Genomic DNA, 17,180 nt, shown 5'->3' on the forward strand with positions numbered 1-17,180 from the left:
TATTAAAAACAATTATTACAGTAAACAATGTCGCCAATTATTGGTTTTTTGAAATAATAAATTTGAAAAATGAAATATTGAGCATATATTCTACCCAATATCAATTGACTGATTAAATACAATATATATCTTTGCTTTATTCACTTTGATTACTTTTGTATTAAAAAAACCGTAAAATTTGGCGGGATTTTAGCTCTTCCTATGGAGTATTCTATTCCAATCATGGAAGGATACACAATTGAAGAGATATTAATAACATATAAAGCTGATGACTGCCAAAAAAGGGTTTATCATCGAACTGTTTATTCAAATAAGAAACCTTTTTCGCATTTCATTAATCTAAACCAGCTTAATTCAAAACAAGATCATTCACAATCAAATGTTAAGGAAGAAACAATATTCAACGTCAAATTTAAGCCTGGAGTTCCGTATAGTGACGTTGTCAAGAATCTTCATACTTACATTTCTCTTATATCTGGTGCAGGATTTTTAAAACACATCGAATTGGCATCACTCCTAAACTTTCATTGCCCAACAGAAACTACATTACTTGCGCATCTAAAGAGCATATTGCCAGATCTTGAGAAAGTTGCAACAGCAAGTTGTGAAGCTAATATACAAGAAATTCTTAAACATGATTCAGAATACAAATTTAATGTTTCATTAGATTGCGCATGGAGTTCTAAGCGCGATGCTTTACATGCCGTCATTACGCTTATAGATATAAATACAAACAAAATATTAGATTTTAGAATAGTTTCAAGGCATCCAGAATTAATAAAATTCAAAAGTCCCAAAATTTTGGTTGAACCAAAAATTTCACCAGGATTAATGGAAAGCTATGCATTACGTGATATGTTGAAATCTGATTTATGGAAAAAAATAAAAGTTTTTTGTTCAGATGGTGATGTTAAAGATTCAACAATGATAGAGAATTCTGGTGCACAATTATCACATGTAAGAGATCCAAATCATGTGATAAAATCAGCATTTTCAAAAATTGTCACTAAATATCCTAAATTTGAAAAAATATTTAGGATCCTTTTTGCATGCCCAACATTAAAACCAGAGCAAAAGGTTCAGAGATGGATGGGATTAATTAATAGATATCCAGGAGAATCACCAGAGCATATCGAAAAAAGAGAAATTATTACAAATATTGCTCCATTGTTTCTAAGAATCAGCAAACAATATCATACAAATTTCAACGAAGCTTTCAATTCATTGAAAGCCCATTTAGTCCCAAAAAATCTTCGTTGGATTATTGGATTTCCAGCCAGAATTTTTGTTTCTGTATTTGCGTATAATGAAGACAATTGGAAGACAAAACTAAGAAGATTAATGGGTATAGATGATTCTTATTTTGATGAAGATATTTTACAAGTTATATTAAATTTCGAAAATAAATCCGATTATGACCATATCAGAAGAACTTCGGAAAACTACAGAAATCATAACAGATGCGTTCATTACATTCCAGATGAAATTGACCCAGAATTCGCTGACTTAGTTCCTCATAAACCGTCAAAAGATGGATCCAGATCCGAAAAAATTGAATACACTGACGATGAGGATCCGCCAGCGGATGAAGAACCGTCAGAATCTGAAAATCTTTCACTTCCAACAGATTATCCAAAATTCAACAAAAAATCTATATTTGGTTCCGTATAAAGTACCACCAGATTGGAAAAGGTTTTCATTTTTCTTCAAGGCGAAGGAAATTCCAGATGATCCTCAAGAATTCCAAAATTTATTATCCAAATTTAAACAAGATCTTTATAATACGTACTCGTCTTTAATTCGTATTAATGAAGAAAACATCTCGGCTGTTGCAGTTTACGATTCTCAGCAAGCAAAAGAAATTATGAATTCAGCTTTTACTGATTTTCATAACTTTGAGAAAATTAAGATAAACGCAATCAATTATCTTAACGTCCTCAGCCACAATCCACCATCTCTTGAAATGATAGCAGATTTTCATCCTGATTTGATACAACTTCCACAGACACTCAGAAAAACTCATGATAAGCCTAAAAAACAAAAGCTTGGTATCAAGCTTGGAAAAAATCTCAGTTTTCTTGCCGTTATTGTTCAACTTATTACATTTCGACCATTAATGCACAAACTATTTGACGAATTATTCTCTAATCCCAATGAGCAACAGTTAATATACAAAGAAATATTATCGCTCACAAATCGGAACTTTTCGGAAAATGCAGATGTTACTTATCTGTATCACCTGTACTCGAAACGGCAAAAGATACATCAAGCTGATCCAATTGATGCTTTCAAACAATTACAAGAATCGCTTGCATGTGAAGCTAGGCAACTAGATCTTATTGATTATTTCAAAAAATTCTGCTGGGGATTTACAGATAAAATTGACATTCCTCTTGTTAATAATAACGAACTTCAAGTTACTCCTACTTTTTCAGATTATCTTTTTATTGATGTTGCTGGTTTTACGTTTCCATTGGATGATTACACATGGAATAACAATCCAGCTGTAAAATCCAAACTAGTAGCCATAATAACTTATCACAGTCGACAATATAATATTATTATTTTGGACGAAAACATCAATTCATGGATTCTCTTTTGTAATACCAAAATATCTTACATTCGTGATGAGGAATTGGCGAATAATTTAAACAAAGGCGCATATAATACACCGAAATATTTGATTTTCGAAAAAATTTAGGTTTTTCAAAAATTAAATATTTCATTTGTAATGTATGAATAAAATGTATGTATTTGATATAATTGATACATTCGAAATTTTTATTCTGAAAAAAATAATAAACAATTTTTGGCTTTTGTGATCTGATAATCTGTAAGAATAAATACCGACAAATTTTATTAATATTTATCGTAAAAGTATTCGGCTCTTGATGTAAATAAGGAATATTTTTTTCAAAAGTTGCTTTTGAAGACTCTTTTATCAAGTAGCTGCATTTATTCATTGATAAGAAAGTATGCTGTACCAAAAATCGATAATTCACCACATTAACGGCCAATTTTGTTTTGCATTTCGACAAAAAAGCTCCTTTTATATAACATTACTGGGCGAAAATTAGAGTATCTACGATGACAAAACAAAATACATCAACTTGATTTTTTGCCGAGAAAAATGTTTTTGGAGGTACCAAAATAGGTCTCGAAAAGCATTGGTTTTATTTAAGGTTGTTTTTTCTGAGGGGGAGCTATCGTCTATAGGGCACCCTTAATGATTTGGTAAAAGAAGCATTTTTTTCATTCTGTTCATTTAATGATTTGGTAAAAGAAGCATTTTTTCATTCTGTTCATTTAACATACCCCTTTTTTTGGTGAAATTTTGAGGGTTTGGTGGTGGCAGAAACGTGACTTTTGAATGGAGAAACCTAATTCCGGCTAATAATGGAGATATATAGTTAACGCCTAATGTGCTTTCTAAATATCATAAGAAAAGATATGCATTGGTTTCGAAAAAAAATCTGAAAATTTCAAAAATCTTTGATATGAGAATATTATGCATAATATGTGATATAGAGATAAATAAACACAAAATCAAACATAATTTGGGAATCCCGCCAAAAGTGTAAACTACTCAAAAAAATTTGACATCCAATGAGAGGAAAAAGATATGATTTTTAAGACTAAATAATTAGTTTATTCGAATACAAACAAGATAAATAGATATATTGATTCGTCTTTATATAGGCCCTGTTGTGTTCGGGCCAAAATTCCTGTTCGAAACAGTAAATTAAGTGTTTAATTTGTACTTGTCTCGTACTTTTTCTTCTGAATCAGGTTTAGTTTGTTGTCTTTATTCATGTTCTTCTTGTCTTCTCTTTCTCTTTTGCTCTTTTGTTGTGGTGACTTCTAATTTGTATCTGTAATAGTGTATTAAGTGGTAGTTTTATTGTTAAATCTGAGATCTTTAGTATATTTTGATGGTTGTATACGTATTCGAGTTGAATATTATGAAAATTGTGTTAATAATTTCGAATATTTAAGGTATGTGTGTTGTTTTCGAGTTTAAATCGATTGTGCATGAAGATGTGCGGTTGGTGATGATGCCTCTTTGCCTAAACGAGCTATGGACTTTTTCCAAAAAAATTCGCGAACACTAAATTGCTAGGAATAGGGTTGTTAAAAATATCAAAAATTAGCGTTTTGAAGACACCATGGTGTCTTATAATTTTCCCTTCCTTATTGGCGTGTAGAAATAAATGCGCCAATAGATTGAAGAAGAAGAATTGTTTTTCTCTTAATGAACTTTAATCCTTTTGATATAAGAATATTAAAAACATTAATATAATTTCGATTTCGGAAATTAAATTTCCAAATTTTTTGTCGATTTCGGAAATAACAGGATCCCGCATCCAACACGCAACAACAAAACACAAAACACACTTTTTGGTTCTTTCATCGTTTTAATCGTAATTTATGTAATACATGATTTGGATAAATTTTACAAAAATAGAACCTATATTATATTCTTTTCAAAGATTCTTGCAAATCATCAAAAATAATTGTATTTTAAAAAACGATCAAATTATCCTTTCATTATTTTAAACTTAAATTAGTTTTTATGATTGACTAAAGCAATCATATTTATTCATCATTAAATAAAAAAAAATAATATTTGAGAGTTATTTCAAAAAAACACATTGAATTTATTAATTTGTCTCAATTTCAGTATTATAAATTTTTATAATTTCAATATTTTGAAATACACTTTTTAATATTTCAATATTTATGATATTTCAATGTATTAAGTGGTCTCAAATTGAGCTTCTCAAATATAAGTTGGCCTATTCAAATAATAAAATTAAAAAATATTTAAAATAATAAATAAAAGTGATTGAGGTCATAGCAAAACGGCTGTTTCAGTCATTAATTCTTAAAAATAAAAAGGGTAAAAACTAAATACAATGGGTAAAATTCAATAGTGTCTGTGCTATCGTTCAATTTGAAGGTGTCTTTTGAAACCGCAAGACACATTGAATTTTTGAATAGTGTATTATGGTTTGACAAACACCAATGAAAAAAATAAAATGATATTTATTTTAAATATATAAGATCCTTATATAAAATATAAATATTTTATCGTTTTATTTTCTTGTTTTAGAAATGTTTTTTATTGAAAAATCAATAAAACTAACTTCAAAATAAAATTTTTGATTTAAAGACACTATGATGACACCAGGCAAATCTTCCAAGACACCTATCGTCGGGAATCTAACAACCCTAGCTAGGAAAAAAATGAAGTGGACAAAATCAAAAAGACAAAACTTAGATTTTTTTTGGAAAAAATTATAAAAAATTTGATATTTTTGAAAATTTTCACCGATAAAGTTATGTTTAGAAAGAAATGAAATCTACAAAATAAAATAAGAATATATGTTCTTATAAACAAATACAAAAAATATGAAAAATATTTAAATAATTTTATATTAATTTTATCAGAGAAAAGAATAAAATATCAGATGAATTATAAAATGGTTTACGTAGTATATTTCACATCTTGTTATTAATTGCGATTATTGCATATATGTATACATGCTGAAATTTAGAATGAAATTTTACTAAAACTTGGATACTGAAGGGAAATAAGTAGATTATTATAATAAAAAATAAGAAAAGAATAATTTGTCTTAAAGTAAGGTGTTTAATTTAGCAGTAATTCGGAAATTATTTGTGTATTATTTTAAAATTATGACAGTTAGCAAAACTATCATCGTAGCATAAAAAGTATCGACATTTTAAACTTACTCTGAGCTTTCTTTGTAAAACTGAAATTTTAATTTCGAATGTGAAATTTGAAAAATTAATTTTTAAGCGAAGTCTCAAAACCCAGCTTTTATCAACAAACAAACATGATTCTATGGCATGATTTCGTAAAATACACCCTTGACATTGCATTATTGCGGAACATTACGTTCCTTTAAAAGATAGTGCAGATCGTATATTCTGTGGAATTTGTAGCGAACCATGTTGTTAGTAATTGCAGTTCTTGTGCTTTGTTGAAATTATCAAAATAATCTCCCTAAAAATGGCCTGAAAACGTATTCGCTAATACAAGCAAGGCTAGCTAATGAATCTATCCATATAAAATTCATGTCTAATCTTGTTTGCAAAGCGAATAAGCTTCAGTTCTCATATGAGTGTCAAAAGGGTGAGAATATAATAGGGAGAGTATCACCAAGTCACCCAGCTTAGTTCACTATTTTGGCATGTTAAATTAAACATCCTATATTTAATTGATTTAGCAAAAATATAGGATTGATCATTAATAGCGATGTATTGCTGATTTATTATTGTCCTTTCTAAGACCCTATTATCATTTTCTGCAATTTTAGAAATTTCGTCAAATAAATCGGAAGATTCTCCATTAAGATTCAATAGAACAGTATCGATCTGTACTTCGTCAAGTGCAAAATCTATTTTTCCGTATTCGTCTTTATAATGATAAAGATATTCTAGTATTTTGTTGGAAACATTTCTATTTTGGATTTCAGGCTCTGCATTAGCCTGGCATTGATGGGTGGAATAGTCATGCATTCTCTTATTAAGATTATAAGGTAAATTCATGGAACACTGACTCATTTTAACGAATCCTAAAATTTCACGAAATTTTTGTCATTTTTATTAGAGAAAATTTTTAATGAGTTCGAATAGGTGTCCTCAGTGTGGTGGCGAAGGTACAATTATTAACGATAATGGCAGGAGAATCTGCTCGGCTTGTGGTCTTATTCTTCAAGAACAAGCTCTTGTTAACGAACTTTCTTTCATTGATAACGCACATGGCGCTGCCACAGTGTCTGGTCAGTTCGTCCCATCATCTGGTATGTCAGGCATGGGTGGTGGTGTCTCCACGCAAACTGTTACTGAAGGCTTGAATAAAATTGACGCAATTTGTGATAATTTGCCGAAATTATCTCAAGATGCAGTTGAATTAGCACATCGAATTTATCAAATCGCAGTCAAGCATCGCTTTACAAGAGGTCGTACCATCGAAATTGTGTCTGCAGCTGCAGTTTATGTTGCAATTCGTGTTAATCGTTCTTCAGGTTATCTTTTAGATGATGTTGCCGAACACGTATCATGTGGCATTTACGAATTAGCTGCTACGGCCCTCAGACTTGCTCACGCAGTCAATCAACCTCTTCCAACTATTGATCCTGTACTTTATATTACTCGCTTCCTTGAAGAATTAAATCTTGGCCGTAACCTCAAGGCAGTACATGATACAGCAATCCACATTGTCCATCGTTTAGATCGAGATTGGATTCAGACTGGTAGAAAGCCATCAGGAATCGTAGGAACAGCAATTATGATTGCTTGCCAGATCCACCATATACCTATTTCTAAAGAAAGAATCAAGGAAATCGCAAGAGTCTGCACAAGTACTATTAACAAGCGTCTTAAAGAAATTTCCGAGACAGAACTTGCAAGAGAATCTATCGACCAACTTAGACTTTCAGAATCAATTTTAGACGACGATTCCCACGAATTACCACCAATTATGAAACGTAGTAAGAACAAGAACCTTCTAGATGAAATTGCCGAAGAAGTCAAAGGCGAAAAACAAGAACAGGAAGATCAGAATTTCGATGACGAAGATTTCGAAGATCCAGAGCTAGAATCGATTGACCAGGAAATCCTTACACCAGAGGAGTCCGAGAAAAAGCTTACACTTTACATGGCCATGTTCAAGAGCCACTTCAACGCTCCACCAAAAGAACCAAAACAAAAACGCCACAGAAAGAAGAAACAAACTTCTACATACCAGGACAGCGATGCAGTCTATGTACAAGATAACGGAATGCTCATTGCCGATAACGATGAAATTGCTGGAGATGACGACAATTTCGAAGATATTGTTGAAGATTAAGCAATTTAATGGCTATAGTTTTTGTTTTTTACTGTTTGTGATTTGTTTTGTTATAAATTTTTACTTTTTTTAGTTTATTTCTGGAAAATTTTTCTCAATAATACCTTTAATATATTGATTTTACTAATAATTTCAATTCTAAAAGTTGTAGATTTTATAAAACACATAAGATAATAATGTGAAAATGGTAATTTCACACTAGATTTGGAGACACTAGTTCAGCCAATATACATAAGCCAGCATCGATCTCTTCTATCGGTTTATTTCTCATTATTAGTAAGACTTGTTATTATGTTAATCATTTAACATCAACCCAAACAAAATATTTGATTCAAAATATTATACAAATGATAATTTAACTCATAACATATACTTGTAAAAAGAAATTATAACTAAATAGAAAATGTGAAATACAACTTTCTTATTCAGAGATCTGATTTTCTATTGTTGTACATTCCTTTGTCACTTTTTCATTTGGAAAATGCAACAAGACCTTGGCGAAACCAAGGTCTTAAAAGGCGCAAACTTGCGTATAGAAGTGCCTGGATTTGCAGATTTAAAAGGTGATGAAATGGAGTTCTCTTTTTTCAATTTTAATTTTCCATCCACAAAAGCGCCGAGTATTAAAGCATATTTTGTAGATGATCCTTCTCGTGAATTAGAAGACACGAAAGGTTTCAAATTATCATCAATTTCCAAACGATTTATGCCACAACAAACTCCTTCATTTTTACCAGCCGTGATGGCATTCACAAGACAAAGAACTTACTCCCCAAGCCCAGACACGCAATTTCCCTTCCACGAACCATCATTGTTCGACGATAATAACAAAATCTATCAAGAAGTATGTACAGATAATACGGGTATATCTCTTTTAGATCAGATTAAGTAATCTGCTATTGATTGGCCGCATTTTGCTTATTTTTAGAAATTTATTCTTTTTAGGTTTCTAAAATAAGCAAAATTGAGATGATATCCGTTACTTTGATAAGGAACTTCCCATGCTTTTCCTAATCTTTTCCGGAAATTTTCTCAATTTGAAATAATATTTTGAGATGTTCCAGAAACATTCTTTTCGGAACGCATTGCCTGTTAATCTGAACTTCCTTACATCGTACTACTTGGAAGTATTCAAGATTTTTCTTGAATTTCGCAAAGCCACCTAATTTTGTTTCGAGTTATCAAACCTTTCTATGACGGATTTGGTATTTACACATATTGGTATTTTACCATATCAGCCATTTAAGATAAATTTAGATCATAATCATATCTCGGATTTTAGGTGAGATTATTCAATAACTACAAGGTCATTTCAAATACTTTACTCCATAAAACGATTTAATACACTTCTCATATTAATAAACAGAGAATAAATTTTATATTATTTTTTTATTGAAACTTCAAATTACGTTTTTTATGAAAAGTAATTCATATTTTTCGAGTTTTTGATTGCCAGCCACTGCGTATAGATTTCCAAGTTTGATCAGCAGAAATGTCCATTGAAACTCAATTCTTGAACGTACAATAGCTAAATATTTCTCCAATCACTAGATATTTAAGATTTTTGAAGATTCATTGAATATTACCCTAGAATACAATCATATTAACAAGTCTGTTATGATGAAACTGAGTTTTGTTATTTTATTAAAAGTATATATCTATGAATAAGGAAGTCAATTTGGAAAATTGTTTTCACTTTAGGAGAATATAATTTTCCATTTGGAAAATTTAAAAAGTGAGACGCGCAGGATTCGAACTTTTTTAAAAGTTGATTTAAATGAATTTTAGTGTGGAATATAAGGATAATATCATATTTAAAATAAGAATATACTAGTTTAGGTGGTATTAATTTTTTCGATAAATTTGAGAGTATGTACGTTTAGGGCATGAAAAGTGTCAATTCGCTCAGCGAAAGCTGAGCTAGCTTCGTTCTCGAAAGAATAAGGAAGGAGTGAAGGAGAATGATACAGAAGTTGACACATTCATATCATTTCAACAAATTTTGATCAAATTGAAATTCAATAAAATTCAATTCAATTCATATCCTTCAGTCAGTACATTGATATCCTTCTGCATCACAATGATAACTCGGGCATCAATAGTTCTACAACTAACTCAGAAAAAACAAGATTATTACTTCCTGCTTACAGCTTTTAAAAAGTTTCGATGATAAAAATCACTCTACTCTCGTTTATCGACATATGGTGATAGTAGGTAAACATATTCTTATCGATATTAATAAAAATATTTGTACGAAAATCTTATCCAATTAGAGAGTTATTCATAAAGTATATGATAATTATAATTACTTTATCTTTGTTTTATCTTTGAATAAACAATTTAATTTAAATTGCATAATATTTTTTGGTTGAAAGACAGGAAACTTAGTTGAGTTTGTATTATTTTTATCGTTTAATTCATCGTATCAGTGAGTGATCCAGATATTTAAGATATTTAGAAAAAAAATTATTAATTTGATTAACAAATTTTAATCAAAATAGCAAAAATCTATTTGATAGCTGTAAACAAACAATAATTTTTATTTCAAGCAAAATCACTTATTTTCATCTAAACGTATAAAATTGTCAATTTTATGAAAATAAATTGAAAATCCCATGAAATGTAAAGGAGAGTAATATTTTTCAATTTTCTTTTTTTCTTTGTCTCAAATATTTTCTGTTGGGAATTTTCTTGTTATCAAAAATAATTTTAATATTTGTTTATTTCATTACATACAATAAAATTTTAAAATCTATTTCTTCTCAAGAAAATTTTTTCCTTCATATGAAGAAACATTTTGTTCTCCATTTGATACTGAGTCTAAATCTCGATTTTTGAATTTTCTTCTTTCCAAATTTCTTTTTTCCAAATTAGAAGTTTAATTCAAATTTTCAATAGTTTATATATTTTCTCAAACCGTCTCAGATTTTCTCACTTTTTAGGGATTTTCTCTCAAAATATACAAAAATAGTAATATCAATACATGTGTCTAATATACTTTAAAACCATCGTGACAAAATTCAAAAACGAAGAGTTCTTCTCTCCAAATTTTTTTCAAAATCAAAAAAATGAGATAAAAAAGTACGTTTGGAAAATTCATTTTTAGCATTTTAGGAATTTTCTCACTTTTCTTCCAAATTGACATCCTTACTATGAAATAAAAGATTACAAATTGTAAGTAGAACTTAAGAAAATAAAGAGATTTTTAAAATTTATATAAGAATCTAACAAATAAATACATTTCAGTAATTCGCAATTAATCAGAAAAGGGTCAATTAATAGTACACCCATAAAGTAATCTTTGATATCGCTTATTTTTTGACTTTTTATCAAATTTTCTTATTATAAACCAATAATATAATGGAGAATTGGATCAATTGATTCGACTGAGTGATTGTGTTAGTGTGTGGTCGCTAGGTCTTACAATTTCGAAAGTATGTATAATCAGATATCGAACGCAAAGTTCAATTGCAAAATTCGAGCGATAAATATTTATGGCAAATGTCCATGATTTTGGGTACTTCACTGTATCGAGATATCTGAAGTCTGGCTCAGAACTTCAGAGTGCTTCACCTAAAAATGTTTTGTTTTTCTCAATTTTAACATATTTGAGGGAAACCAAAAACCGTTTTAATAAAATTGAGAGATGCTATCTTAAAATCATATAATATTTAGATATAAATCAAAATTAAATTTTGAAAATTTTGAAAAAATAAAATTTCAAAATAATGTGCAATATAATATGTATCAATTATGACAATGATATTTATCATATCCAAAGTCATTTTTTCTGATATATGATTTTATTCGATAAGCATTTTCGACCTTTTATCGCTTTGGGAGGGCGCAAAGCGCCCTCCCAAAGCGAGAGAATCCATAATAACCCGATTCTAAATTTTGAGTTCGAAATCTCGAATTTTTCCCATATAATAACATACTTTTTAATATAAATTTGGGGGGTTCAGACATTGCGGATCTTCGATCCGCAATGTCTTCACCTAGACCGTATACCCTACTTTTCCAACATTTAGAAAACATGCATGACCCCTACCCAGGGTCCAAAAATTGGTATTTTCTGCGCTCAGGCAACATGAGTTTTTGAGCCGCCAAATGAATAGCTCAAATAGTTTCCTCATATAGAGACATGCTTATGCTTAGAGTTTGAAGGGAAACTAAAGTGATTTTTTTCTGCATTTCGAAATCTAATGCAATCTTAAAATCATGATTAAACTGCGAATCTGGGCGCAATTTTTTAATATGTTAATATATGAAGGTACTCCTACTACTGCGAATGCTTCAAATGAAAATTCAAGGAATCAGATTAATTTGATCACATTAGTATAGTAGTGGTCAATCCAAAAACTCATATGTTGATATATAACCTATAGAGATGATAATTATCGACTCTTCATTGAAATGCATAAGATTTAATAATCTCATAAATGTTCTTTTTAATTTTCAGTATTTCGTGTGCATTTAGATTGCATATACCTGTATATGATATTTCTAGAATGTTTTGGTTAGATATTAAGTTTTTTAGATTAATATTTTAACATTTTGATAAAACAAGCAATTGTTCCATTTTGGAATCGCGATTGAACTCTAGTTTGACTAATATGATGTTGTATGATCAAATAAATTCTAACTTCATGAGATAAATTTTGAAATTAGAAAATGCGATATCTGACTCAAATATTTATCTGAGCACATTTAACATTCAATTATAAACTAAAGTAATATACAGCAGATTCGATTTGGCTTATATTTTAAATATTCAACAAATAATCTTATAAAATTGTGCTATTCACGTTTCTCAAAGATGAATTAAGCATTTACAACTTGTGCATTGATGGAATTAGATATGGATTCTAATGTTAATCGATATTTTGTAAATTGATATATATTTTATCATGGTTTGACATTTGATCGTGTTGAAACCGGAATTGCAATATGCATCATCTATATATATAATTGTCAAAATATGAGCTATAGATTTTTAAATTATGCTCCTGATTATGAGTGACTTATATGATTATATTGAATTGAGTAGTAAGAATCATAAATATTAGAATATTACGATAATGTATTATAACCTTATAGAAGCTTAAGGCTAAAAATGATAATGAAAATGTAGCTCAAATTTAAGTCTAAAATTTTGAAAAAATTAAGTGCTTATGATAGTATGACGATATTGGTGTTTGAATGTAAGAAATTAGAGATGTATTAGAAGCATTATGAGAAAATAATAAGATATAAAAACAAATTTTATGAAATAATTTAAGTTATAAGAGGTGTTAACATTGGTAATGTGTATAAGATAGTAGAATTGTATTGGATCTTTGATTAGTATTTTATAACAATTTATTAATGTAGATGTGATTAGAATGTTGGATTTCAAAGGAGAAAGCGGATTGTTCACTCTTGTTGGTCTGCATGTGTCATTCCGGGAGACATTGCCTCTGCATGTCTCCCAGAATGGCATACTGTTCCGCATTCATAACTTGAAAACTTTGACCGACAAGAGTGCATTGTGCACTCTTGTTGGTCTGCATGTGTCATTCCGGGAGACATTGCCTGTGCATGTCTCCCAGAATGGCATACTGTTGCATCATAACTTGATGCAAAACTTTGACCGACAAGAGTGCATTGTGCACTCTTGTTTGTCATCCACTATGATACCTAGAGAAAATACTTTACTTACATTATTTAAAATATTAATTTCCCTATTTAATATTTATTTATTATTTTTTGTGCTTTATATTCCCTATGGCATGTACTGAACTATTTTATAGACTCTACCGAGCTATCTCCACATATAAACATTTGACAATAACACATATATACTCTCTTCATATTCTAGTCTCATGACATATTATTGCAAAAGCTATATTTATACAGCATACCTCATAAAGTCTCATTATATCCCTATCTAAGCGTTCAAAACCTATTTTCCCCACGTAATCTGATTCTTCAGGCTCCGCTGATTCGATTTCTGCTGTCAGATCGTGAAAATATGAATCACATAACAAGATAAACACAAATCCAAAATAATAATGTTTTCTTCAAATTGACTCTTCCACGATATTCATATATTTGTTATTAATTCCTTTTTCCCTTACAAATGTATTTAATTTTCTGAATAATACGTATTATAAAATGAATATCTCAAAAACTAAATTAAAAAAATTAATACTGGGTAATAACTAGATATATTGTGACTTTTTGAATTCACACACTTTTGGAAAAAATTGAATTTTTCTAAAATGATATTGTTTGAACTTATTATTTTACGGAAAATATCAAGTTGGGTAACATGCGTTTATCTTGTTATGTGATTCATATTTTCACGATCTGACAGCAGAAATCGAATCAGCGGAGCCTGAAGAATCAGATTACGTGGGGAAAATAGGTTTTGAACGCTTAGATAGGGATATAATGAGACTTTATGAGGTATGCTGTATAAATATAGCTTTTGCAATAATATGTCATGAGACTAGAATATGAAGAGAGTATATATGTGTTATTGTCAAATGTTTATATGTGGAGATAGCTCGGTAGAGTCTATAAAATAGTTCAGTACATGCCATAGGGAATATAAAGCACAAAAAATAATAAATAAATATTAAATAGGGAAATTAATATTTTAAATAATGTAAGTAAAGTATTTTCTCTAGGTATCATAGTGGATGACAAACAAGAGTGCACAATGCACTCTTGTCGGTCAAAGTTCCGCATTCAAGTTATGAATGGAAAGTATGCCATTCTGGGAGACATGCACAGGCAATGTCTCCCGGAATGACACATGCAGACCAACAAGAGTGCACAATGCACTCTTGTCGGTCAAAGTTCGTATTCTGAATGCAATAACAGTATCATTCTGGGAGACATGCAGAGGCAATGTCTCCCGGAATGACACATGCAGACCAACAAGAGTGCACAATGCACTCTTGTCGGTCAAAGTTCCGCATTCAAGTTATGAATGCGGAACAGTATGCCATTCTGGGAGACATGCACAGGCAATGTCTCCCGGAATGACATGCTTAGAACAATAATGCACTCTATCCTCCCTAAATTCTTCGTATTCCAGTTATTTTCTTCATTTTTTTACTTTTTAAATTTTTTTTCTCTAATTTCTTATATTTATTTCTATAAATATTTTCCTAATGTAAACACACATTAAATTTTCTTATTTCACAGAGAAACTTGTCAGACGATAAAAATTTTTTACACACAAAATTTTTCTTGGTGAAAAAGACCATCTTCTTATAACAAATCATTATTTACAGCTTACAAATAAGGGTTTCGTTTTGCGAAAAAACGTACAATACGCAATTTCGCTAAAAAAACATTTAGCTAGCAATTTCGACCTTTGACTCCACTCAAGACGTCACTTTTTTAATTTTGCGGTATCATATTTTTGGAAAATCTTTATGAATATTATATAAAAAGTCTCTTTAATATCTATATTTCATATTTTTATCGATTTTTAAAGTTTTTGCGAAAAGTATTCAATTATTTTTGCTATTTGGTCGGGTAAATGTCAGATTTGCGACATTTTCTGATATGATATTCAGATTCTACGTTGATAATAATGCTTATAGAACCCTCTTGCTATTGTGTCAAAATTGCGAAACCGATAGCAAAAATATCTCGCAATATCAAAATTGAGATATTGAGTGAATTATGCATTATAGAGATTAAAAATCTGATTTGTGAAAACATCTCATCAGTTTCTAGCTAATTCAAAAATCTTTACTATCTTATTCGATTAAAATGAAAAGGGAATAGTTTCATTATGCTTTAATGACAGCCTTATAATATAATCATAGTTTTCGCTCAATATGCAGCATTTTTTTTCGAAATCTATGGTCAATGTCCTAAATACTGATTGCTTTGCATTCATATCTCTTACATTTTCTATACCCACATCACTATTCATTGCTATTCCTATCTTTTTCATTTTTGTTTGTTTCTCATAATTTCTCAAAAAACATGATAACTTGATATTTGTAAATATCATACTTTATAACGTAAATAAGAACTTGACCTATTAAGAAAAGCAGTAATGAAAAGAAAATCTGAAATTCATAAAAATTACAAGTTTCTGATGACAATTAGCTTAATTAAACCAGGTACAAGATTATATAATTGTATTTTCTATCCAATTATCCATATAATATCTTATCCAGAAAAAATAACTTGATCAATACCAAATGATTTTTTAACTAGTAATAAGGGTTTCGTTTTGCGAAAAAACGTACAATACGCAATTTCGCTAAAAAAACATTTAGCCAGCAATTTCGACCTTTGACTCCACTCAAGACGTCACTTTTTTAATTTTGCGGTATCATATTTTTGGAAAATCTTTATGAATATTATATAAAAAGTCTCTTTAATATCTATATTTCATATTTTTATCGATTTTTAAAGTTTTTGCGAAAAGTATTCAATTATTTTTGCTATTTGGTCGGGTAAATGTCAGATTTGCGACATTTTCTGATATGATATTCAGATTCTACGTTGATAATAATGCTTATAGTGTAATAAACTGAAATTCATCAAAAGTGACGGCTCTCAATTTTTTGACATTTGTAAATTCTAAATTGAATGAGAAAAATAAAATTATACCAAGCATAATATAACATTCTAGATTTAATTATAATTAGGAAAAAGTTAGTTTTGAGAGTACTTTTCATAGGCATATAGAATGAAATCTTCTGAAAAATAATATCACATAAACTCATATTATTTTCTAATATATAACTATTTTATATAAAAATCAAATTCAATGATCTTAAAAGCGAATGATAAACCTCAAAATTTACGAATATAATGAGTGGGAATATAATGCTTATCTATCATAAAACCATATGAAATATCAATTTTTGCTTTACGCCTAATTTTTGACGACAATTAGCAAAAAATGTTAAATGTTAACACTCAGTCCATTTGAATATGAAAATAAAATTGACTTTGATTAAATGTTTTTATTTATCATGCAATTCTTCTTGCGACCAAAGGTTTGAATAAAATTTCAAAAAATAAGATAGCTTAAAAAATAATATACGGTAGTGTTTACTAATAGATGAATAGTATATAAATTCTATTAAATGGATTTGATCCAAAAAAATATATAAAATTTGATCATAAATAAAATCGTTTTAAATTACTTCTTCATTTAAATTATAACAATTATTTTTGGTTTTATATTTTTTGGATCAAATCCATTTTAATAGAATTTATATACTATTCATCTATTAGTAAACACTACCGTATATTATTTTTTAAGCTATCTTATTTT

At 29.3% G+C, this 17,180-nt stretch overlaps 4 protein-coding genes across 4 annotated transcripts, besides 2 other annotated features; all 4 read left to right on the forward strand.

The window, feature by feature from the left end:
• Positions 1–3,223: part of a mobile genetic element that runs on past the window's edge.
• On the forward strand, positions 223–1,355 carry TVAGG3_0609980 (uncharacterized protein; the record flags this gene model as incomplete). Its single annotated transcript, XM_001319539.2, has 1 exon — positions 223–1,355. A coding segment is annotated over one exon (1,133 nt), but the record flags the coding sequence as incomplete, so codon positions are not given.
• On the forward strand, positions 1,865–2,701 carry TVAGG3_0609990 (uncharacterized protein; the record flags this gene model as incomplete). The annotated part of the gene is made up of 1 exon (XM_001319541.2): positions 1,865–2,701. One exon carries the CDS (start codon positions 1,865–1,867, stop codon positions 2,699–2,701), a length of 837 nt encoding a protein of 278 aa, XP_001319576.2.
• A 1,625-nt stretch (positions 3,224–4,848) lies between the features above and the next one.
• Positions 4,849–8,286, forward strand: TVAGG3_0610000 (RNA polymerase III type 3 promoter DNA binding; the record flags this gene model as incomplete). The annotated part of the gene is made up of 1 exon (XM_001319542.2): positions 6,650–7,879. The coding sequence occupies one exon, from the start codon at positions 6,650–6,652 to the stop codon at positions 7,877–7,879; it is 1,230 nt and encodes a 409-aa protein (XP_001319577.1).
• Positions 8,287–8,360: 74 nt separating this feature from the next.
• TVAGG3_0610010 (uncharacterized protein) lies at positions 8,361–9,247 on the forward strand (the record flags this gene model as incomplete). The annotated part of the gene is made up of 1 exon (XM_001319543.1): positions 8,361–8,771. One exon carries the CDS (start codon positions 8,361–8,363, stop codon positions 8,769–8,771), a length of 411 nt encoding a protein of 136 aa, XP_001319578.1.
• A 7,173-nt stretch (positions 9,248–16,420) lies between these two features.
• Positions 16,421–16,457: a mobile genetic element.
• The last annotated feature ends 723 nt before the right edge of the window (positions 16,458–17,180 follow it).

This window comes from Trichomonas vaginalis, chromosome II (genome assembly GCF_026262505.1).
Source record: "Trichomonas vaginalis G3 chromosome II, whole genome shotgun sequence".
NCBI lineage: Eukaryota > Parabasalia > Trichomonadida > Trichomonadidae > Trichomonas > Trichomonas vaginalis.